The 26,162-nt window shown below is 33.9% G+C and overlaps 1 protein-coding gene across 2 annotated transcripts; it reads left to right on the plus strand.

Annotated features, from left to right (window-relative positions):
• Positions 1 to 4,387: 4,387 nt before the first annotated feature.
• Positions 4,388 to 25,221, plus strand: LOC25483967 (nuclear pore complex protein NUP160). Of its 2 annotated transcripts, none has more exons than XM_013612698.3 (28): positions 4,388 to 4,658; positions 4,752 to 4,884; positions 5,415 to 5,682; positions 6,047 to 6,107; positions 6,252 to 6,409; positions 7,669 to 7,754; positions 9,864 to 9,968; positions 10,090 to 10,184; positions 10,906 to 11,026; positions 11,660 to 11,842; positions 11,951 to 12,140; positions 12,293 to 12,864; positions 15,223 to 15,385; positions 17,160 to 17,434; positions 17,556 to 17,743; positions 19,492 to 19,568; positions 19,655 to 20,001; positions 20,690 to 20,758; positions 20,843 to 21,161; positions 21,583 to 21,708; positions 21,857 to 21,965; positions 22,059 to 22,130; positions 22,313 to 22,436; positions 23,402 to 23,509; positions 23,761 to 23,901; positions 24,307 to 24,480; positions 24,571 to 24,683; positions 24,784 to 25,221. In XM_013612698.3, the coding sequence occupies exons 1-27, from the start codon at positions 4,477 to 4,479 to the stop codon at positions 24,610 to 24,612; spliced, it is 4,488 nt and encodes a 1,495-aa protein (XP_013468152.1). In that variant the 5' UTR covers positions 4,388 to 4,476; the 3' UTR covers positions 24,613 to 24,683; positions 24,784 to 25,221. The 2 variants fall into 2 exon arrangements, with proteins under 2 accessions (XP_013468152.1, XP_013468151.1); XM_013612697.3 differs by having other exon boundaries at positions 20,843 to 21,128.
• The last annotated feature ends 941 nt before the right edge of the window (positions 25,222 to 26,162 follow it).

The raw sequence follows: 26,162 nt of genomic DNA on the forward strand, positions 1-26,162 counted from the left end.
TTAAACAAAAAATCTTCATATTATAAGGATGAAATTAAAAAAAAAAAAAATTACAGGGGGAAAACCAGAAATGACCTAAATTACAGGGAGTTAAAGCACTATTAACCCTTTTTCTTTCTTATTGTAACTAACAAATGAATGTTATTTTGTAGTTTTAAAACACAGTCATATATCTTTATTATTATTATGAATTTATTATATTAGATTTAGATATCGTTTTAAATTCCACATAAACATCCCACACATTTGATTTTAATTTTTTTTAAGGCTTAAATATGGTTCTGGTCCCTGCAAATATAGCCAATTTGGGTTTTGGTCCCTGGTAAATTTTTTTTTTGAAATCAATCCCTGCAAAATTTTTTGTTTTTTAAAAAGGTCCTTCGCCCCACTTTCTTGCCTATGTGTCAGATTTTTGCTTACGTGTCACGTGCTGACTGTTCAAATTTGCATATGTGGCAGCCATGTCATTTAAAAAACAATTTTTAAAAAACAAAAAACATATTTACTTAGTAAAAATTAAAACAAATAATTTTTATTAATTTAAAATAAATATAATTAAAGAAAAAGGGGGGAAAATTTTAGGGTTTCATTTTCCCCTTTTCTTCTCACGCGTTCCTTTTCTTCTCCATCTTCTTCTCAATCGCCCTCTTCATCTTCTTCTCAATCGCCCTCTACTTCTCAATCGAATCATCTTCATCTGTTCCTTTTCGTCATTCAATCTGAAACCTAACACAATCGATTCACTTCAGGTATGTTGGTTTCGTGTTCGTTGAATCCGTTTTCTTCTTTTTCGTTGTGGTTTTGGTTTGTTAATGTATGGCTGCGATTTTTGCAGGTTTGTCTTGGAGTTTGGCGAAGGTGCAACCGACGGCTAGGATTTTGTTAGGGTTTTCTTTATACTGTAAGTTTTCCTAAAAAACAACATATTTAATGTCGAAAATAGTAGTAGTTGTGTGTATTTATGACTTACAGTATAAAGAAAACCCTAACAAAATCCTAGCCGTCGGTTGCACCTTCGCCAAACTCCAAGACAAACCTGCAAAAATCGCAGCCATACATTAACAAACCAAAACCACAACGAAAAAGAAGAAAACGGATTCAACGAACACGAAACCAACATACCTGAAGTGAATCGATTGTGTTAGGTTTCAGATTGAATGACGAAAAGGAACAGATGAAGATGATTCGATTGAGAAGTAGAGGGCGATTGAGAAGAAGATGGAGAAGAAAAGGAACGCGTGAGAAGAAAAGGGGAAAATGAAACCCTAAAATTTTCCCCCCTTTTTCTTTAATTATATTTATTTTAAATTAATAAAAATTATTTTTTTTAATTTTTATTAAGTAAATTTTTTTTTTTGTTTTTTAAAAATTGTTTTTTAAATGACATGGCTGCCACATATGCAAATTTGAACAGTCAGCACGTGACACGTAAGCAAAAATCTGACACATAGGCAAGAAAGTGGGGCGAAGGACCTTTTTAAAAAACAAAAAATTTTGCAGGGATTGATTTCAAAATTTTTTTTTACCAGGGACCAAAACCCAAATTGGCTATATTTGCAGGGACCAAAACCATATTTAAGCTTGTTTTAATGATTTTCAAAAACTTTAATTAATAATAACCATGTTAAAAAGTATATAGAAAACTATTAGCTAGCTATATACTTCTACAGTTTCATTCATATTATAGGGTCGAAGATAAGATTTAAACTTTATCCGTGAAAAGATGAATGAAAAATTAAAATTTTCAGAATTTTTAAATTGTTGGAAGATAGTGTGAAGAAAAATCTAGTGTTGAGAGAGCATGTTAGGAATATGTTCTTCACTTAATCTAATCATTGAATCCAACTTTTCCATGGTGGGAAAGGATTAACCTTACCCATGTGAAATGCCAACTAAGTTTATTCATGTTCATTTTTTCGTATCACACCTATTGTTAAACTGTGTTCATCGTTCATTTTTTCATATCACGCTTATTGTTAGACTTTCTTTTCATTGACTTGTGTTTTATTCATACATAGACATTTCTTCATCTCCCATGTCTTCCTCGTTATTTAAAGATGGTGTATTTCACCTTTCTTTTATTTGACTTTTGTTCAACGGTTTCAACCCTTACCTCCTCCACTTTACTATTTTGGTGTGCGTGTTTTTTTTCTCAATGTTTCATCATTTTCATTATCTTTATTTTTTTTCTTAGTGATTGCCTCTCTTCCTACCTCCCTTTTATTTTTTTGTCGTATGTGTGGGTTTCAATTTATGTTGAAGGGTTTCAACGTTTTTCTCCTCCCCTTTACTTTTTTTGTTGTATGTGCATTTTAAATGGAGAGAGTAATGCATATTTACAAAGTTTTTTTTAACGAATACATAATGTATTGTTTAAAACTTGTTTAGATGAACATATTATTATCATTAGAAGACACTTAGTCTTCGTACATTTTCTCAAAGCATGACTAGTGAAGAACCATACGAAAAGAATGCAAGGAAAATGGACACAAAAATATATTTATATTATATTTTCATATATTTATCTTGTATGGTTCTTCGTATCATTAGAAAAAAGAATCACTCTTATGCATAAAAAGTAAAATTATTTTTCTCCTCTCATACCGTGTTGGTCGGTATGACTAGTGTTTACCTATAACACAATTAATCAATCAAATTAAACTATTTAAGCATATTTTACCCCTTTACCTTTCGACCATTATCCTAACTCAATACATTTCTTAGTTTAGTGGCTAAAAAACCCAAAAAAACAATGTATTTAATGATCGCTGAAGTAGTTAAGCAATCTATAAGTAAGAGTCATATTTTATTCCTCAGCTTAATTGCTTAAAGAAAGAGAATCACAATTGAAAACTATCCACCATTGCCTCAAATAACTTTCTAGTTTAAAATAATCCGTTTACTTGAACTTATTTGATCTTTTTTTCTTCTTCATATATTCCTTCAATTTATTTAATATATCTAAAAAAAAATTAAATAAATGGTTCAACTAATACAATATTTAATGTGTTTTAAAAATAATAAGTGTCATGCTAAAACACACTCGTTAAGTAGCTCAAAAAAGAGAAAAATGTGTTATTAATTGTTGATTGTACAATTTTCAAAATTATTGTTACATTTGATTATTTAACAAGTGTACGTTTATTAGCAATTTTCATGCACTTGGATGAAATAATAACGCATCTTTTATGGCTTAACCAATATAAAAGTATAAATATTTTGAAAGGGAGCCTCCACTCGTTACGGTTATTATACTCAACTTGAGAAAGTATGTATAAGTTGCGTGTAGATGATAACCAATATCCATAAAACAAAAATGTCAGTATTTTCAAAATAAATAATTTATAATGTCTAAATCAATTTAATCAAACCCCCTGAGCTTAGCTCAGTTGGTAGGGATATTGCATATTATATTCATGGGCCGGGGTTTGAACTCCAGACACCCACTTCTCCACAATTAAATTGTGTGAGCTCTAGCCACTAGGCTACTTGACATAAAAAAAAAATATCAATTAAATCAAATTAAACAGGGGAAAATTACACTCACCTCCCCTGGATTTATGAAAATGACACTAACACCCTCTCTAGTTTTAAAACATACATTTACATCCCTTAAATTTTCCTTTAATAGACAGACACCTCCCTTGATATTAACACCGTTAATTCCGTTAACTTTTTAAAAAAAAAAGAAAAAAAAAATTCAATTCCGTTAATGGGGGCAAACCTCTCTTTGATAAAGGTATTCCTAACATTCATGAAACCATAGGGTTGTGGCTTCTTAATTTCAGATGGATTCACATCGTTATTTTTATTTTTGAAGAATTTACATCATTAATTGTGCCCTTATCCTTGATAAAAAAAATCATGTGTTATAAATAGTCGATTGCACAGTTTTCAAAACTTTACTACTACAATTGATTCTTTAACAAGTGTATGTTTGTTAGCATTTTTCATATACTCGAATGAAATGATAATGAATCTTTTATGGCTTAACCAAAATTCTTGAATTCGAATCTCACATATGAATACAAAAGTGTTAAATATTTTGAGAGAGAGTCTCTCCTCATTATGGTTATTATACTCAACTTAAAAGAGTATGCATAAGTTGCATGTACTCCATCCGGTCTTATTTATAAAAAATATTTGACTTTTTTGATTCATTTCATAAATGATATTATTTGATTTATATTTTAGACAAAATACACCAAATATTCAATGAATCTAAAAAGTTAAATTTTTCTTGTAAATAAGAGGTAGATGATAACCAATATCCATACAACAAATAAATAATTTCTAATTTCTAAATCAATTAGACATCAATTATTCTCATAAATTAGACATCAATTTTTCGAAAAAAAAAAACTTTTATCCTATTAACACACTTTGGGCGCCAAGTCACTACTGTTCGTGCAATCACCCTCGTGCTAAAAGCCCTGAACCCTACTGCGTTTAGGGTTTTGTTTCCGATCGACGACAATGGGAACTCAGTGGCCATTGGCCGGAAAAGAAGTCCCGATCATCGGAAGCGACGCCGTTCGCTGGACGGACCTCACCGTACCTTCTTCCTCCATCTTTACCGCCGACGGCGGTGCAGCCTCCATCACCGACGACCGCGCTTCCTGCTCCGTCATCGGAGATCCTCCTACATATCTCATCTGGTTCGTTTCCTCTCCTTCCTCAATTTCAACCCTAACTTTTTCAAAATTTTCACCGTTTCACTAATCGATGCTATGATTCGTTTTTTTGAGCAGGAGAATTCATAAGGCGCAACCTCAAACTTTGGAATTGCTTGAGCTTACTGCTTCGAAAGAATTTCCTCGTGTTGGACTCAGATTCACTTTTCCTGACGCACTTTATCCATTCGCGTTCATCTGCAAAAACGAGGTCACATTTGCTTATTCATAATTTGTAACAATTAATTATTATGAACCTGGTTGGATTGACTTAATTGATGTAAATTTTGTGAGACTGTTTTGGAGAATTTATGAAAAAGCTTATTACATTGTTCATAAGCTATTTTCAGCTTATTTTCATAAATTCTTTAAGATAGCTTATACAAACAAGCTCATACTGAAACAATTTGTAGCTTATACTGAAACAATTTGTTAGACAGTCTGGGTAACTTATAGAAAAGCTTACGACATTGTTCATAAGCTATTTTCAGCTTATTTTCATAAATTCTCCAAGATAGCTTATAAAAACAGCATATAGCTTATACATAAACAATTTAGCTTTATTTTATATTTACTATAAAAATAGCTTATACACAAACAAGCCCTTATCATGATAAGCGCTTATGCTATAAGCTGCAAATAAGTTGTTTATCCAAACAGGGTCTATGTCTACTTGTGCATTGTTGAGTGTGTTTTTTTTTTTTTTTTGTGTAAGTGAAGTTATGTTCATTGTTGATGCAGATTACTGGAAATTCTAGATTTCCTTACTTGCTTTATGTGTTGACTGTGTCTGGCGTGGCTTATCTATTGAGAATTCGAAATGTTTCTGCATATGGGTCGTGTTCTATTTTACCAGAGGATGAGCTTATTGAGCTTAATGTGCGTGATTACATTCCGGATAATGCTGCCATAACTGCCGTAACAGCAACTGCTCGGTGTCTTGTTATTGGTACTAGTAATGGACCGGTTTTCTCATTCCAACTCGGTGTACTTGACCCAAGTGCTCATGGTATGGTTATCTCAGTTTGTTTGTTCGTTCTTTAGTTCTTACATGTGCCATTGCTAGCATTTCATATTTTCTCCTGCCCTGTTCCACTTCTTTCGTTGTAATTATGTCATATGTGTGTAATTCACTAAATTGAATGTTCTTTGGAACTTGAGATTGCAATGGGACTGCTCTCGTAGACTTAGATAGCCTGGTTTTGTTTACCATTTGGACATTGCATTGGAAAATAGAGATGGGTTCATCTTTATATCAAGTGAACAACATCAGCTCACCTTTTACTATGTTACAATTTTGTTCCTGTTTGGAATTTGTTGATACTTGTTTATCAGTTTTTATTGGTTTATAATGAATTAGTTTTTCCATGAAGGCTTTGTGCATGAGCTTAGAGATGAAGCTGGAATTGGCCGTTTATGGGGTTTAATATCAAGGTATTATCTTTTTAAATTCTAATACCCAATAATCAAAATACATTATGATAGATAACTTTTCCACCTATCAATCTATTTCTCCTGTTACGAATTGAACCTTCACGAATTATGAATTATAATATGTTCAATAATCACGTCTTGTAGGGGTAATTTTGTGGGTACTGTACAAGACTTGGTAATTTCTGAGTTTTGCGGGAAAAAGTTTGTGTTTGCACTTCATTTGGATGGGACTTTACGAATTTGGGATCTAGCATCTCATAGCAAGGTCTTTAGTCATAACATGGGTGTAATGGCAATGTCAGGTACTGTCTATGTCTCGATTTAATTCTAACTATTCTTTTATATTTAAGTTTGTTAGAATTATGAATTGTAGATATTTCCTATAAGTTTAACAACTTCCTAGTTGATTTTCAATATTCCTAGGATTATACAACTTCCTAGTTTAGTGCTTATTCAATGTATTTATTGTAACACCATTATAAATACAATAGTGTGATCTCATTATAGACACACAAATATTCACACAGAATTTACATATTTTATATGGTATCAGAGCAAAAAGTTTTAAACATTGAGAAAACTTCTGAACGATTTTTCATTAAAATATACTCAAGTACATCTAGAAAAGTCATCAATAAAAGTAACAAAATATTGATAACCCAAACATGAAACAACACGACTAGGACCCCAAATATCAAAATGAACTAAAGCAAAAGGAGACACAGCTCTTTTATTGACTCTACCGGGAAAGAAACTCCTAGTATGTTTCCCGAACTGGGCAAAAACCTAGAAACTAAAGCCAATAAAGGGTAGATAGCTTTAACCTGACAATCCCCGCTGCAAACACAGTCCTGTTGCCGTGCTATGTTTGGTCTATGAAGTCGTAGAAACACAGCAAAAACTGAGCGTTTCTTGTGTTTCAAAATTGGGATGAGAGGTAGGGCATTATAAACTTAGATTGGGAAATGATAAAACAGCCCTAAAAAAATACAAAATTAGGTATATCATATTAGATGACATTGCAAACACTAACCGTTAAGCAGCTGCTAATGCAAAACGTGGATAGCCATTAGCCAGTATTTCACGTTGCACCCTGACCCATTCCCACTCGGCTATAGTGCTGCTATTAAGTCACAACATATAAATTTCTTATATTTCAAACTAAGTGGGAGGCGATCAAATGTTGAGCACTATTTTTAAGAGGCATTGGTGAAATGGCAGCATGGCAGGGTACTGGATAAACTTCCTTTCTTGTAATAATGTTATTATCTTTGATCAGTGGAATTCATCAAGTTCCTGGTTGTGCATAATATCTTCTTATTATGGTAGTAAGATGCAATAAGCTAGAAATGGATTATAGGAAACAAGGCATTTTTCTTCTTATTTTTGGGGAATGATAATGTTCTTTGTCTCTTATTGCTGCAACATCAAATATGATTGAAAGTTAATTGAATGTGATTTCCCTACCGTTGTTTAATTATATATCACGATCTCCTTGTTCTTATGTTTACTCGTATTCACAAACACATATATGCTCAACCATTCAGTGTTTGTTTTTCAGGTGCTAGTTTTTTAAGGTTATGGGTGGGTCAATTTGACCCCAATTCAAGCATAATTCCTTTGGCAATCTTGTGCAGACATACATCGGTATGAAATTAAAGGCATTGTTATTTCCTACTCATTTGTCAAATACAAATACATATCTACAATGTTGGTCATGTTTACCTTATCTTATGCTTACATGTACACTTGAATGAAACTTTGATTATGTGTACAGTTTGAAAGCTGACACATTTTCAAAATGTGTACCGTCTAGACTGTTAATTTGGGGGTGGGGGCAAAAATGTATTTTAGGTTGGATGGAAGAGTTTATGTCTTAAATATCTGTTGTCAAAAGCGACTGGCGCGGCCAAAACGCCTCCACCGCACCCAGCCGCGTTGGTGCGGTGCAAAACTGGAGAGAGGCCGATGCGGCCAATTTGGAACGGTTTGGCACGGTGCCAATTCGGGTGAAAGTGGCCACTACAGCCTTCCAGTTCAAAAAAGGAGAAAAAAGAGGAGTAGGAGACCAATAGAAGAAGCAGAGAGAGGATCAAGAGAAGAAAGGATGCAGAGAGAAGAAAACAAGGAGAAAAGGATTGAAAGAAGAACAGATGCAGAGAGAGCGAGAGAGAGAGAGAAGAGAACAAGGAGAGAAGTATGAAAAAGGGAGATGTTGTGGAGGCATTTAGGGTTCCTGAAATATATATAGTCTCATTGAGCCATATATACGGGCTTCTACATTAAACTCAAGTCCAAATAAAAAAACCCAAAACGTGAGCTGCATCGTAAGTGAATAAAATGGACATCTAAGTTAAAAATTAAAATTGGATCTGTTTTTTGTTACCATTTTTTATTAATGCTTTGTTATATAAAAATAAATTAATTTAAATAAGTAAATACATTTATATTGATATTAAATATATTTTTTATTTTTATTAATACTAAATGTTTTTTTATATTGTAACAAAAAAAAATATTTTATTTATATTTATACTAAATATATTTTTTATTTATATTGATATTACATATACTTTTCATTTATATTAATACTAAATACATTTTTATATTAGTATTTGATACTAATAATCAATTAATTATCTTTAATATTTCATTGATATTAATATTAAGTATATTTTTTTCATACTTTAATATGTTTTTTTTAATATTAGTTACCGCGTCGCTAAAATAGAGCCCGCTTTGCGCCACATCACTTTTGGGGTTGGCTGTGCCACTCCTCATTTCCGCATCGACAACAGTGTTTTAAATGTAAATGCTCTTTGAAAATAACTCTGCAGTCTTATTCTAGCGTTATCGTTTGTACATCTATAGAAGAATCATTTTTGTTTGTTTGTGATCTATACTTTGGGTTTAAAGTTTAAACGAACAAAATCAGAAAAATCATGATCATGGCTTAAAATAGATTACAGTTTGAGATAGGTCCAGTAAGGATACCTTCATATTGATGATTATTGTTTAATTTTGAGTTTGAAAGAACTAAATTTGTCTAATACAAATTAAAATGTCATGTTTATGCATTTGCTTATTGAAAAAGAAATAAAATTTGGTGATATAGAGTAGAATACATATGAAGTGGTAAATTACCCACAAATTTACTGTCTTATTTTTGTTAGCTATAAAATTTTGATCTATGTGATTGATAAACCTCTTCGTTAATATTATTAAATTTCCATATTCAATGTTGTGCGTCTCTATCCTTGTATAAATGTAAGTTAATCACACCAGCTAATGAGTTCGATTGGTGATGCCTCGTTCGGAGACCTTTTAACTGATGTCTAGAGATTGTGGCACATGGTTTGTTTTAATTCAGAGACTTTTTTATCACTCAAATACACAGACCAAACTTTAGAAAGTCATTTCTACCCTATCTTTTTTAACTCGATGCTTCATATTTTCATTTCTGCACTTGTTTTCTGTCACTATGTGGTTCTTCATCTCTTCCATTTTCCCTTCCTTTTCTCCTCCAATTAGGTTGAATCTGATATCTCTTATCATTTACTATTTAGTAATTTGTGTAGTGCATACAGTTTTATTAATACCTGCTTTAAAGTAGAGAGACTTCATTAGGATTGGTTTAAGACTTTAAATTTTTAGTCTTTACCAGTGACAGAAATCTGAGTTGTCTTTAAAGATTAACTTATCAATTGGAACATCAGTGTTTTTAACTGTTGTATTGCAATGTTTGTAATGTTCTAGGATGAAAAGTTGGAGATGATCTCTTTACATAGTATCCTATATAATTTTGGGGATAGAATTGTTCTCTCTATGGAGCCTTCAGTGCAAAATATTTCCTTGGAAGAGGTAATTTGTTGCCCTTTTCAATAAGCATAGATCAGATGTGTTTTCTTTTTATTTTTATTTTTTTTATTTTTTATTTTTTAAATCTTTGCTACAGTTGTGAGCCTGCTTTCATTTCATCCAGGGACGATGCCTTGACGTTAAACTAATGTCGGATAAGATATGGATACTGAAGGATAATGAATTAGTATCACACTTGTTGGCTACAAATATTGATAAGTATGTAACCTTTTCTTATCTTTTTTTCTATGCTGCTCTTTTGAGCATAATTTCATGGTGTGTTAGCATTAGAAAGGGCAACTTGTGCCATGGCTAGTTCCAAAAGAAGAGTCAGGCCAATTGTGGACCTGTTATAGGGGCAGCCTTACTTTGCATTTCAAGAGGGCGATCCCATCACTGGCAATAGGCTGGTACATAGTAGTGGTTGTAGTATAAACCAGGAATTATATCTCTATCTGTTTAGCATTTTACTAGTCGATTTGAGAAAGGTTAAAACTTTCAATTGATAGTGCCTATGGATTTATCTTTATCCATAGGCAGGACCGAATTTTTTGTTAATATATTATATATGCTAACACTGCACTGTTTGGGAAATATTTTTCATGAATCCAATTAATTTATAAGTTTTCACCATGTTATTATTTTAGGTCTAACATTTGAAAATTTGGATACGAGTAGGTAACTAATATATGCTACCACACATTTGAAAGGATTGTTATACATGAATTAGTTACATTCAATGCAGCTTAAATTGATTATGGGATGATATATTCATTTAAAATTGCAACGGACAACGTGAAAAAATTATCCCATAATAAATTTAATTAGTTGTCTAAATAGTTTTATACCTGTGTCATATGTTCTGCACTTTAAATCTTCATTGTATGTTTTAATTTGGATAATTCACTGCTCTTGCTCAACTGTTAATCTGTTTTGTCAGGGTCGAAGCATTTTCCTATGCGTTACAGGAAGAGTTTGTTGCTGATCAACTATTTCAAAGTTCAGAGCATCTTGCAGACGAAATTTTGCGCATCACACATTCAATATTTTCATCCTCAAAGGTATCACATCATTTATTATTTTAATCTTTAGTCTCTGTGGCCTTCTATTCCTTTGTTATTTGCATATCAGTGGGATAGTTATGTTCTACAATTCACTGAATGCGTCTATGAACCTTAGTTGCACTATGTTCATGTGTATATGCTCAATAATTGTACTATGCTTGCGTATTGCCAATTATGATTTTACATAAAGATGGTTACTCCCACTCTAAGAACAAGGAGATGGTTTTCATTCAAACACTTTGGGAGCTTGTAAATGATGTATTTAAAAGAAATTGGAATTGGCTTCCCTAAACTTTCATGATATAAAATCTATATGTATCAATTCAAGGGGTTAGTTCTATTGGATGTGCAACATTTACACTGAAACGTGTTTGTCCAATGTTTACTAGTGGTTGCATACACAACTTATCTTTCTTCGCTTCTAAAGAATAAAAATATTGAATATGAACTCTTTCGATTGATGCTTTGAACGACCAGTGTCAGACTAAATAACTTTTTTGTATCAATGTAACATGCAAGTGTTGATTGTTATCATGCTGGGAGTTCTCGTATGCTTAAAAATGTTCTGGCAATAGAATAAGAAATATATTATAAGGAAGAGTATGACCGTCAGTTATTTCTTTTTTGCAGGATGATATTTTGCCTTTTGTATCTTCTATTTTTTTAAGAAGGCTGATGCTTCCTGGGGTTCATCATAATGCTGCTTTGCATGCAACTCTTGCCGAGTATAACAGGCATTTGGGTGAATCCGAGTTACAAACATTAACTGCAGATGGACTAAAAAAGGAGATACTTTCGCTTATAGAACATGAGGTTTTCGTTGTCGTATTTGTTCAATTTCTCTCATCTCTTGTCTTGCTTTTCCCTCCCTTTAATGGGAATTTGTATACTGAATTACTGACAAGTTTTATAATGTGATAGGTTGGATCTGAAAAAGTGTCCATAGTGCATTGCTGGAAGTGTTTTTTTGCCCGATATTTCCATAATTGGTGCAAGAACAATGCAGTATATGGCTTGCTTGTTGATTCCTCCACTGTTGCTGTTGGTTTAATCAGAAAAAAATCAGTTTCACTTCTGCGGTCTTTGGAAGAAATTGAGCTCATTGTAGAGGGTAATATTATGATTACTTTTCTTTCTCTTCTCTCTCTTGATGAATTTTACATCGTAAAAATATACCTGGCTTTTTCTTAAACATTTTTAATTAACTTGCTCCTATATTCATTATTTGCTTTCCTTAATATGGACTTAGTTTGTATTCTGTAGGTTCTTCAGATGAAGTTAGTGAGCTCACAGGCATTATGGATTTAGTTAACAATGATATTGAATGTGAGATTTTGACTGAATTGCTTCGGTGTGTCATGAATTTCAGCCAACAATTGGGCAAAACTGCTTCTTCTATATTTTATGAATCACTTTTTACTGCACCGACGATCTCTTCTGAAGATATTGTTCACTGTATAGTGAAGATTCTGGAAACTGGTTATTGTATACCAGGTCCTGTGCTCCAAAGTTCTGCATCTGGGGATCATACAATTTTCCTGCAGAAGGAACTAACAGATCATAGAAGTTTGAGAAAACTCTCTGTTGACATGTTTTTGTCTCTTCAAGGCCTGTACAAAAAAGCTTCTACGTGGAACAAAATTTTAAATGTAGTTGAGGGTTTACTGAAATTTTTGGTTCCTCAGAAAAGAATGCTTAAATTTGATACTGAAATGTCATCAAACATAAATTCTTCCGTCATGGTACATTCTTCGTATCAGATTGCAAAAGTGATGTTTGAATCTGCCTGGGACTTTCTCCTATTTTTAAGCTATTTGGTGGACATCAGCGGTCAGGTGAGTTTATAGCCATTTCCTATATGTAAATTCTCATCGTGCAATTGGTTTTTCTATTACTGTAAGCATCCACTAATCGAAAGTATTGTCTAATTAAATATGGTAGCAACTGGAAATTCTCACTACAAAGCTGTGTATATCTCTTGTGTAACTGTTTTTAATGTAAGCATTCCCTGGTTGAAATTATTTTCAAATTAAATTAGATAGTTATTTGAAATTCTCACTACAAAGTCTACATTTTCTTCTTATTTCCTTCAGTCAATATTAATTTTGAAAGTTGTGCTTGATGCACTTGATCTGACTTTCATGTTTGTCAATTTTTGAGCTGTTGGCAAACTGACCCACTAGATTGACTGAATAGTTGGGGTCACTTGGGAATATTGTGATCTGTGTGTGGGGTGGGCTCAATGCCACAATGACCAATTTTATTGTGTAAGCATAGATAGATATGCTCATATTCGTATAATGCTAAATATTGTCTGTTAGTTTTTTCCAATCTAAAATCTCATTAACAGGTTAAATTGAGAATCATATTGACAATCACTACTGAAATAGTAGAATCTGACAATATATTGAGGGCTCAACTTAAAAGAGAGATAGAAACAAATGAGACCCATTAGTAGGACTTACTAAAATGGGTCCCACCAATATCTTATTTGTGTCTATCTCCTCATAAATGGAGCCCTCCATTCCTTTGAAAAATAGAGAGTATCTTAATACAAGAGATTATGGTAGGGCTTTCGCCTGAGAGACTATGGGGTTTTAATGATGGAAAATAAGCTGTGTATGTTAGGATATAGAATATAGATTACTGTATAATTAGAGTAATTAAGAGTTAGTAAGTTGATAAGTTTGTAAGGTGGTGGTTAAGATAGTTGATCCTTTCTTTGAGCAAGAAAAAAAATATCCTAGAATAGTGGTGTAAAAACAGATTCAAATGAATAAAGATTGCAAACAAATGAGGGTTTCTTGGTAGTGTAGCGAGATTGAAAGGGAAGATATATAAGGTTTACAACGATGATAACCTTGCACTGGCTACCCAAAGGAGCACTCTCCTTTCACACTAGATAATTCTCTAGTCCAATAATTTAATTATTCAAAGCCATCTTTCCCCTCTACCAATTGAGGGCTATTTAAAGACTTTCCAAGGATAACCAAAATAACATCTCTTAATAACCACCTAACAAACTTATCAACTTACTAACTTTTAACCACTCTACTTATCCAATATTCTATAGCCTAACATTTTATATCTCTTCTGCAAATGTTTTTAATGCAATCATTACTTAATTTAAATTATTTTCAGATTAAATATGATAGTTATTTGAAATTCCCACAAGATAGATTACATTTTCTTCTGTTTTCCTTCATTCAATAGTAATTTTGAAAGTTTTGTGCTGGCAAACTGATCCACTAGATCAACTGAATATATCGGGGTCACTCAAGATTTTAATTATTTTTTTGCATCCTTTGCATTTGTTGTGGCCAATCAATGACCTTTTTTTTTTAAGCATGGATATGATAAAAACGTAGGGGAAAAAAATCATATATTGGTAAAGAGGCCCAATTGGATGATATATGGCCGGAAGTGAGTTTATAAGTGGGAGATATCCTTCACATTACAAGCCAATTTTGTAGGGTTGATTTAGACCCAAACAAATTTTAAGATGGTATCAGAGCCTATCAAAGATTCGTCTAGCCACACACTATCATGCTACTTGGTCCTGATCTAGATCTCCTATCCTAGGCGTCAATGTGTGTGTTAAGAGTCCCATGTTGGAGGTGATATGACCTGAAAATGAGTTTATAAGTGGGAGTCATCCCTCACCTTATAAGTCGGTTTTGCATGGTTCATTTAGACTCAACCCAAATTCTAAAGGATTTGACTCCTGTAAAGTGAACAATTCACTTTAGAGAGTATAGTGAGTATTATAGACCATTTTGTTAATGATAAATCAAAGGTGGATATTGCAAGTATTCCATACCAAATCACGAGTTTGTTGAAATAACAACCCTTGATTTGCTCACTTCACTCAATCTAGACTAGCCAAATTCAATCGTAATTCCTAAGATATACATTTGGGATTTTTGTGAGTTTGAATTTCATGAAGAACAAAGTATGTTTGTCATGCAAATACAATAAATGGATACTTCTGTCCTAGTTGAGGAATTCAAGCATTGCTCTCTAGAATATTTGTTTAATGGTTGGCCTTGGTCTAGCACCGCATAGGCATATTTCATGCAGAACAAGTTTTCGAAGTATTTAGGAAGTATTTTTGCCAGAATAACGCAGTTTCAATGGAGATTAAAATGTTGTACATTTCATATTAATATTTTTTGACAAATTGTTTCTTGCAGGTCCACTTGTCACCTGATGATATAAACAAAATACAACTAGAGTTAGTTCCGATGCTTCAAGAAATTATTTTTGAGTGGCTGGTCATCATCTACTTTGCCATCACACCGGCTGCACCAGCTGTTACGGAGGACTTCAATTCAAAACTTTCATCATTGCAAATAGGTAGGTTGTATGATTTAGGTATATTATATTTCGTGTTTTGGGGCCATAGTTAACTCCACAAAACCGACTGGTAAGGTAAGTTGGGTATGCTTTAAATGCTTTATTTAGGACTTATATCATATCAATTTAGGACTTGAGTTTTTCCAGCCACCCCAAATGCTTAACACTATTGGGGTTGGTCTTTGAATAATGCGGTGCCCCATTATTATATCTAACCATCTTAGGTTTTGGGGCTAAATCAATCTCAAAACTGTCTTGTAAGGCGAGACTTTAATTTTACACGGTAGTGTTATTACTCAAGTCATGCCAATTTCCCAGGGTTGTCTCAGATTTATCATAATAAGGGGATAAATGCTATGTTTGGTAATGCCAATAAACTAGCTTATTGGACAAGCTTATAAGGTTGTTTGATCAAATAAGATGTGTTGGGTAAAAAGCTTTTCTCACTAGCTTATAGCTTTTTTGAGATGCTATTTCAAGTAGCGTTTGGGGCTTTGGGCTTATAACTTATAGTTTTTTAGCTTATAGCTTTTTTTGGGATGCTATTTCAAGTAGCGTTTGGGCTTATAATTTATAGTTTTTTTTTATAGCTTATAGCTTTTTATACTCACTTCCATTTTTAACCTTGTTATTTTAATTGCATTGTTTTTTTTTTGGTAAAATTATACGATTACGCTACTGACCACTCACCTTACTCATATTGCTACGAAAGAAGAACTATATAATTATTTTTTATTCTTCATCTTCTCTGTTACCCATATTGCTACAAAAGAAGAACTATATAATTATTTTTAATTCTTCATCTTCTCTGTTACTCATATTACTATGAAAGAAGAACTATATAATTCATTTATTATTTGACTCATTGCAAAAATCAATTTTATGTCAGAAGGATCTTTTACCAAGCAATTTGATTAAGATCATTCTTTTTTTCAATAAGGTTTTTTGGTTCTTGTACCGGCCACACCGTCCGATTATTTGTAAAGGGTAATTTGTTTGAGAGTTTGGAGGTGTATTTTTTCACTCAAGTATTCAATTGTGGAGTACTCCCTCTAGAATGAAATATTAGCAAAAGTGGTAGTTGAAAGCTCAATGCATGTGGTTAAAAATTTAGTTCGCATACACCAACCTTTCAACTACCATTTTTGCTTATATTTTATTCCGGAGGGAGTATTTGTTACTCCCTCGGTCCCATAATAAGCAACTCATTTGTAAAAACCCATTTCACTTTTCAATGCAACATTAATTACCTTTTTCCAATTATACACTCTAATTAATACTACTTTCATCACTCCCAATTCAATATCTTCCACTTTGCATTTATGATAATGGTGAATGCACCAATACTTGACAAGGGCACTTAAAACTATTTTTCTCTCTTTCACTCATGCACTTTTCTTAATATTTGTGAAATAACCAATAGGCTCACTTAATTTGGGACGGAAGGAGTATTTGTTTACTAATTTTTTTCTAGATCTCTTCCTCAATATTCAGAAGCGAGAAAGAGTAAGGGATGGTGGTGAGGGGGAGAGAGCAAACCACAAGAGAGAAAGAGAAAGGGAGGGGATTTGATTGATATCTCAGATTTTTTTTTGAATGTTTTTTATACATATAAATTAAATAATTATGTCCTTTTATATTTACAACAGCTAAATTTACCGAACACTTTAATTTTAGCTGACTAACTTTTCAGCTATAAGTCATCAGTTTCTAAATTGATCACATACGGCATACCACCAATATTATGCTAACATATTTTTGCTCATAAATACAGATAACAACATGGGGAAACATATATGGAATGAGAAGTTCGCCAGATGTGACTTAACATTGGCTTTTATTTTTTTGCTAAATGTTGGAAATTCATCTCTAGACCATAGCCACTTTTCTTCAGAATGTTTTTCAAACATGCAAAGCTCTATACATAGGATGAGGGACTTCATCAGTTGGATAATTTGGGGCGAGGATGGTGGATCTTCTACTTTCTTGAGTCGTTCTATAGATCTTGCGTTTATCCTTTTCAAGCATGACCAGTATTGTGCTGCTGAGGTTATTTACTTGCCCTTGCTTTTCTTCCCAGAATGGGAATTTGGTTCCTTCACATGGTTTATTTTCCCTAGTTATCTTCACTGAAAGTATTAAATATTTCAATTTACAAATGTTTGAAAAGCAATTGCTTATGATGGCGGAAGCACATTTGCTAAAGGAGAAAACATCCCAAAGTATTCAAGATGCTGATGGTGGATGGTGCATACGTCATCATCTTCTAGGATGTTGCCTACTTGCACAAGTGCAGTGTGGATTGCATGCAACAGAGAAGGACAAAAAAATTTCGGATGCCATTCGTTGTTTCTTTAGGTACACTAATTTGCTGAGTTGGTTGCATTATTTAAACTTACATTTACAGCCTCTGTGTTGATCACTTGGTCAAGTAGTTAAGTGATATTGGTTAGTTTCTCTTTAGTTTAGGACTTAGGTTAGTTTGAGCTTTAATTTCATTTTGAAAAGGTCTAAACCAAAGCCATCTTAATCAAGATCAAGGTAGTCAAAATTGGAGATTCTACCTAAGACTGTGGATGGGGGGGAGTGAGAGACATGTAAATCATATGATCATAGGAGTAGCATAGATCATAGTACGAATTTATATTTAATGACACATGCAAATAAAATAACATTGATGAGAAAAATGTTTTAAAATTACCACTCACATTCAATTCAACTTAGATTGAAAATCCATATGATGGCAACAGTCAACTCTCAAGTCCTCTTGAAGATGTTTCCAGTGCAGCAAAACAGTAAAATAAGCTGTGTTTTCAAACTCAGAACAGTCATCGACCTGGACGCCCTACTGGGTCAGTGTGGCTGAACCATTGGGTCACTAGTTGAACCGGTCTCTAACTAGATTTATGCTTTTACAACTGCCAGTTTATGGGCTCATCCCTTAAGACATTTTTTTAACTATTTCTAATGACTACGCTAGCTTAAACAGACTGTTCCCCGTCTCTGTGCACCATTCTAAGCCACACACTGCAATGCCATCCACTCCCTGAAGTGAAAACCACTTCCCCATGAGCCATCACTTATTATTCTATATTTTCATGGTGCTATGTTTTCCTTTATTATTAATTAATCACAATTATTTAAAAAAAAAAAAAAACCTTAATTCTCTTAAAAGTTAAAACCATGTCTTAGATTTCTCTGCTGCTGTTTTCAGTTCGTGTAAAATCTCAGAGAAACTAAACTCATTCTCTAACTAACTTTTCAATCTGAATTTCTGATTTTTCATTAATTGTGAAACTGTTACAATCAGTCTTATATAGGAGACTGAGGGTTACCTGATATAGCAGGTTAACCTGATATACTACAGGCAGGTGGCAGTCACTTGACAGTTGTTCATAGCTGTCAAGTGGCAACTGTTATCCACTATATCTATTACAAGCATATACTAGTTACTACTCTTATGTACTTTTCTAATATTGGTATATTGCTCTTTTTTACTATTTCCTTTGTAACCAACCATCTTCTACCTCCAGCTAATGAAAGGTGCAGCGATGTACCTCTAGCCAGTGCACAACTGAAGGCAGCGGTGGCTGCCCGATCCAGAGCAAGATACCACATTTCCATCTATATAAGGTGACCCAGTTGAGTCAACGGGAACCACTGGGTTTCCGGTTTTTATGGAAAACCGGCCGAGCAGTAGATCTATGCCCAAACACTTGATATCACTAGATCATGTTTTTGGACTTGATCTAGATTGCTGTTTGAGGCGGAAAATGTAGAATTATGTTATCTGTTAGCTATAACAGAAATTACCGAGTAGTAGATCTTAAATGTAAAGAAAGTTCCTGAAAAAGATTTATTGCAAACAAAGTATTTGACCTAGAGCAAAAATAGCACATATGTAAATTAATAGAGTACACCAAAATAGATGAAAACGAGAGAGAAGGGGGGGTACTTTTCCATTTTGGCTTCAGCTTATGGGCTTGAGATCATACCTTGGTCTAATTTTCTGTATGTTCTTCTTTCTTATGAATAATATAATTATGTTATCGTCACAGTTGCCCTAAACGTGTGAACAATCACAATTTATTGGTTTTTAATTGCAGGTCTGCATCTGGAAATGGTGCATCTGAGGCTCTTCAGAGTTTATCTGTCGACGTTGGGATTCCGCATCTTGGTTTTAGTGGGTATCCCAGTAGCAGAAATCTAATGATCTCGAGCAATCAGAATCTTAAGTTTTAGTTGCTTATTGATGTGTTTTTTATACAGGTGGCTGTACGACAATTGCAGTGTGGAAGCTTCAATACTATCAATGGGCAATGCAGTTATTTGAACGTTACAACATTAGTGAAGGTGCTTGCCAGTTTGCTCTTGCTGCACTTGAGCAAGTTGATGAGGCTCTGCATATGAAAGATGAAAATTGTACAGAGAACTCTGCTAACGAATCAGTGACAACCATCAAGGGACGATTATGGGCTAATGTTTTCATATTTGCATTAGATCTTGGACGGTATTATGATGCATATTGTGCAATAATTTCAAATCCAGATGAGGAGAGCAAGTACATCTGTTTGAGGCGTTTTATAATTGTTCTTTATGAACAAGGTTCTATAAAGGTTAGATGATTTTTGACGTGGTCTTCTGACTGTCCTATGTTAATTGAGCTCTAATTGTTGTTTTTCTTATGTTGATGTAATCTATTTTGGAATATGTTGATGGCTATTTCCTCAAAGGTTAGCTAATATAATATTAATTTGTCATGGCCTATGAAGCACGGACACAGACATGGACACTGGATTCGACACCGACACTGATTCATCAACACCGGCAGTAATTTAAGAAATAACATAATTTGTGTGTAATCACATGTGTCGGTGACATGTCGGTGTCGGACCCAAACAAATGTCGGACACCAGACATGCCTTCAATCAGAAGTGTCACTGTCTGTGCTACAAAGGTCACGACTAAGTCAAAATTAGATAATTCTGAGTGGTATTTTAATTAAAGCACACAATTTTATAACATAGTAATACTCCGCTACTGCCTATTACATCATTTGCAGCTATATAATTTGTAACGACGTGTAAGTCTGCACGAGTTTCCTGTTTGTGTAAATGATATTGTGGTACATTTTCCTATTATTTTAATACTAGTATGCTGTTATTTCTCATTTAATATGTGCTGAGAGTTATAAGTTAAAAGGATGGTGCATGTCAATAATTTTCTACCACAAATTTATACTTTTCTATTCACGTTCTAAATTGTATTTTCGCCTAATCTTGATTGCTTTTATTTTTCCCGCAGATTCTTTGCAGTAACAAACTTCCCCTTATTGGTTTAGTAGAAAAAGTAGAACAAGAGCTGGCTTGGAAGGTATGGCCTGACTGAACACATCCGAGTGTTGTTAATTTTGCTGTTTTCTTTAATGTTATTCCATTTTCACTGTGGAACATGTAGGCTGAACGATCAGATATTTCTGCAAAGCCAAACTTGTATAAGTTGCTCTATGCATTTCAATTACATCAGCATAATTGGCGACGTGCAGCAAACTACATGTACATGTATTCTGCTCGTTTGAAAACTGAAGCACCTTTGAAAGATAACCAAGGAAGTTCCTTGATGTTGCAAGAGAGACTGAACGCACTCTCTGCTGCAGTCAATGCATTGCATCTTGTTCATCCTTCATATGCATGGATTGATTCGCTGACTGACCGAAATTCTCTTACGAGTGAATGTTATCCAAGTAAGAAAGCTAAAAGAACACCAGATGAATATTGTAAGTAATTCAACAACAAAAACCGTGCTGCTTGTTATGAAGTTATCATTTCATTATGAATTATGATGTTGTATTGTATGAACATTGTCCTCTCCATATTTTTTAGCAAAATGAAATATTTGGGGAAGAATGGATTCTTATAATGTAAATCTAAATACTGGATAGCGTGTTCTTCACATCTGTGTTAATATTAGGTCTTTTTAAAAGGGTAGCCTTGGTGGATATGTTGAGGGATTCGGTGTTTCATTCCATCGATGTTATCATTGTTTTCTTTTATTCTGAATTCTTTTACCTTTTAGCATTAGATGTCTTTACATTCATCTCCTCTGGCTGAATTAATTTCTCCCTTTATCATTTAAAAAATTGTACTAATGTTTATTGAAGAGGTGGTGATATCATTTTCTTTAATTTGATGCACCAGCTGAGAATGACGCCGAGCCTCAAAAGTGGCAATCCACCGTTGATATTGAAAAACTTGAGAATGAGTTTGTGCTAACTTCTGCAGAGTATACACTGTCACTGATAAACGTCAAGTGGACATTTTCTGGTTAGTCTCTCTTGGTGTATTTTTGATGTTGAATTGTCTCTAGCCTATGACAGCTTCCAGGGTGATTGATGACATTAAAGTTTTTATATAATGTGCTTTCATTTGATAGAATTTTGAACCTGTTTTACCATTTTTTTTCATTTTCAAGGAAAACACGGTGCCCTATCAGATTTGGCCGATCTTCTTGTCCAAAACAATTTATATGATATGGCCTTTACAATCCTTCTCAGATTTTTCAAGGGTTCTGGACTGAAGAGGTTTACACCCCTGTGCAATTTGCGTGCGTGTGTTTCTTTGTTTGTATATATGTATTGATATGCTTATATCAGTGATTTGGTCTTTTTCTTTAGGGAATTGGAAAGAGTTTTATCTGAAATGGCAATCAAATGCTGTCTTGATAAAGTAGAGTCCACTTGGGTTGAGTACGTTAGACATATTTCTTATCTTTACCTTTTAAACAGTTTATATTGTATATTGTTGAAATTAGATACCTGATTTATTGTTGCTTATCAGTCATTTTTGTGGTTTACGTTTTGTTCTTGTTATTGTTCATTTATTTATTTAGTATATTGGTACTTCAGATAAAATGTTTTTGATGCTTCAGGGAACATGGTCATTTATTGACATCATCAAAGCTTGAGATGGTTGTTCATGGTTCACCTGTTACAGTTCCTACAGCTCCACAAACGGACAGAAATAGTCGTTGGGCAAATCTCAAGCTTTATCTTGTTCGTATCTTCTACTCTTTTCTTTGTTATCCTTTTGTTGATTTTAATTGATCAACCAGTCTAGAAATGTTGGTGGGGAGGGGGGCCGTGATTGGAGAAATTTTCATACAGAAATTAATACTTGTGATACTTACTGAAAAAACATAAATACTCAACTTGATCATAAAATACAGTGTGGAGGCCCATGGTCCTAAAGTTCGAATCAATGGACTCAAACTCTCCATCACTTGTAGCACCTTAGTTTTTCTTGTTCCGACATAGGAGGACAAAGAAAGAAAACTAAGGTGTTTATAAGTGGTGGAGAATTTGAGTCCATTGATTTGAACTTTTGGACCATGGGCCTCTGCAATAAGTATAAACGCAAACTAACTCGCTATGTTCCTACACTCTGAATTGGGCCTGTGCCATAATCCATTAGAGGGTTTGTGAAATAAGAGGGAAAACTTATATGCAGGTGTATATTTTGAGATCAAGTTGAGAAGTTAATTTTTTTCAACAAGTATCATGATTATTAGTTTTTTTTTTGTTAGAAAATAAATTTATTATGGAAGATAATCTTTTTTAGTAAGCGTTAGTATTTCCTAGGGCAGTGTCATTTTCGTTTGACTTTTTTATTTTATCTGTAAGTTGACACTCATTGGAGCCAAGTCATGTGGTTCTAGTAAACTCCCCCTACATACAAAAGGGTGCAGGGAGGAATTTAAAACCTCTAAAAATTGACTGCACTGGAAATAGTATACCATGCTCCATGTCAATAAGATGACACTCATTTGAACCTTATTCAGCTGCATAGATGATTTTATATGGTTGTCTCCTGTGTTCTAATATATTTTTCATGATGTTTGATAATTTATTTCTCTTAAGTTGGGTGGTTTGGTTATTCGGTTTCTTATTTATTTGAAAAAAATTACATTTTTCTGTGTCGCTGGTTCACTTTTTCCTTTGAAACTGCTTGAAAATTGCAGGAGAAGTATAAGGATTTTCATGGTAGGTTGCCGGTTATTGTTGCTGGAACTCTTCTTCGAGCAGATCCCAAGATTGAATTGCCTCTTTGGCTTGTTCAGTTGTTCAAGGTAATTTTCTAGGACTTTCATGGGGACGCTAACATCCAGGCCTCTTTATTTCTTTTTACATGTCTCTTGATTAAAAGCTTGGGCTGCAACCAATTTCAACCTGACACAATCTATATAGGCACATCTTGTATCTGTACTACACAGTATGAGGGATAATTTTTTTTACTTCATCATGTATCCTTGGCTGCTGCTATAATTTGGGATTCCGTATGATATTGTTTACGTGGCTAATGGCTTGTCACTTTTGGCAGGAGGGTCAAAAGGAAAAAATGTGGGGGATGACTGGCCGGGAGTCAAATCCTGCATCTTTGTTTCAGCTATTTGTCAACTATGGTCGATATGCAGAAGCTACTTATCTTTTACTCGAGTACATAGAATCGTTTGCTTCAATGGTAAATCACTTTTTTACTACTACGGATTGAATTTATAACTGTTACCATTGAAATTGGATAGAATCATTTGCTCAGCTTGTATGATGTACACATTCAATCACTTTTATCATTAGAGTTCCCAATGTTCTTAAAACTGAAATGGATGGTTCAACCGGTTGAACTGTGAACTGGCACTGTCTATAGTCCGGGTTTAAGCAGTTTAAAGCAATTGAACCATGACCCAGAGTTCTTGCCAGTTCGTTGTCTGGTCTGGTTTTTAAAACATTGGATATGTCAACATAAATTTGCATGATTTATGCAGTGTAGTAGCTACTGGCAAATTTATGCAGCACATGATCTTTATTTCATGGTGCTGCAACAGTGATATGTTGTGCATTCACTTATGTTGCTAATGTCCTTCTGCAGAGGCCAGCAGATGTAATTAAAAGAAAGAGACCATTTGCTCTTTGGTTCCCGTACACAACTATTGAGCAGCTACTGCACCAGCTTGAAGAATTGATCAGAATGGGTCACATGGTTGATCACTGTGACAAGCTCAAAAAGATGTTGCACGGTTCTTTGTTGAATCATCTGAAGATGGTAAGCTCGATGCCTGTCTTTTTAAAAAAAATATTTTCTTGCATGTAATGTATTATTGTTCTTATCAGTCTGTTTGTCACTGCTTTTCAGTTGAAGGTTGACTCAGAAGATACAATATCAGCAACCTCTTGATTTCTACGTACCTGTTTACTTGAGATACAAATGTATTCACAGTGCTCTTCATTACCTGATGTATTGGACAGGTTTGTCTTTTGTTTATGCCCCCAGATGTTTCCTATACTTTCTGTTCCTCTTGTTATGGTTCATTGATTGTCTTATAGTGGTGATTTCTCTGTTCAACAGTATATTTTCCGGTGAAAAGGCCTGCGTGAAATGATGAAATTATTGGATGGAAATCCAAGGCGGTGGAGAAATTTTTAGTTTGACAACAGTTCGTAAAAAATAGTGGGTTATGTTAGTTTTCCTTAATTGAGCCCTGGACCGTCTAATTAGATTCTTCACCGGCCCTGAGCTAACCTAGCTGCTGCTTATGACAGAATAGAGGATATTTAAGTTAATCCTCATCTTTCCACAGGACGAACAATCAATGATGGCCCCCACACCATGCAGTACTAAGTGTAATATACGTGAATAATGTTGTAAAATTTGTATATGCGTATAGAAATGAACTAGATCGTCTACCCGTGCTGTCGCACGGGTCATTTATAGTTTAAAACATTACTTGCAATTCATTATAATATCACACACTAAGCTATTAGAAACATTTATAGTTTTATCAAAGGCAAGATGTAGCTTTTTAGCATGTCCAACAATAACTATCAGTTCAATAAGAAAGGGATGAAACTAAAATTCAGTTTAGTTAAAGAATTGATATTAACAAAGTCAAAGAATCTTTTATTTTTGAATCGACAAATATTATTGATACCGAAACTCTCGCAAGATACTAAGAGGTGGTGAAAGAAATACAAAGATGCCGTACATAGATGTAACATCCACACAAAAGCACCTCAATTCACCCGTAAAACAAAAACAGCTAAAAAACACGTCAATGGAACAAAGCCCAAGCAAGACTAAGTAAGCTATGACTCTGAATTCTCATAAGAGTCACCAGAATTCAGTCCCATAGCCATACCCGAAACGCTCCATGGTGGCCGGGTTCGATTATTGGTATTGGCTGCTATGGGCCGCCGTTTTTTGTTGCTGCTGTCTTTACAGTTCAGCATTTTTGCTGTTCTGTTTCTGCTGTTCAACATAGGCGCTGCAGCAATGCTGTCCTAATCTCCCCTCTCGTTCGGCTGCTGCTAGGCGTGTTTTCCAGGGGATTCCTTTTCGGTTTTTAGTGCTGGGAAAAAAAAAATCGAAGAATCTGTTAGACAATGATTAATATATAAGAAAGGTGATAAATATGTTAGAAAAAACTTGCCAAGATTGATAGCACAAGCAATTAAAACTTTAGACCAAAATAAAAACAAATGACACTCACTAATAATAATAACCGGAAGAAGAACTGAAAGTAGAAACAGAGAAATATTGATATAACAATATATTGATATAACAATCATCATCATTGACATAACGCGACGCAGGTTCACATGTATAGGTAGATTAATAAAAAAATAAGGATCAAAGAACACACTACTATGAGCTGTGACATGACATAAATCCAATTTGGTCAGATGAATTTAACCATTGGTTTTTATGTCTCAATGAATCTACTCAAG

The sequence above is a fragment of the Medicago truncatula genome, chromosome 1 (genome assembly GCF_003473485.1).
Source record: "Medicago truncatula cultivar Jemalong A17 chromosome 1, MtrunA17r5.0-ANR, whole genome shotgun sequence".
In the NCBI taxonomy this organism is placed as follows: Eukaryota; Viridiplantae; Streptophyta; class Magnoliopsida; order Fabales; family Fabaceae; genus Medicago; species Medicago truncatula.

Excerpts from the sequence above, each read along its gene's own strand:
- LOC25483967 (XM_013612698.3), top strand. The coding sequence starts at position 4,477 with ATGGGAACTCAGTGGCCATTGGCCGGAAAAGAAGTCCCGATCATCGGA. Across the intron at positions 4,885-5,414 it reads CGTTCATCTGCAAAAACGAG|ATTACTGGAAATTCTAGATT; the intron begins GTCACATTTGCT and ends TTGTTGATGCAG. Across the intron at positions 22,131-22,312 it reads GTAGAGTCCACTTGGGTTGA|GGAACATGGTCATTTATTGA; the intron begins GTACGTTAGACA and ends TTGATGCTTCAG.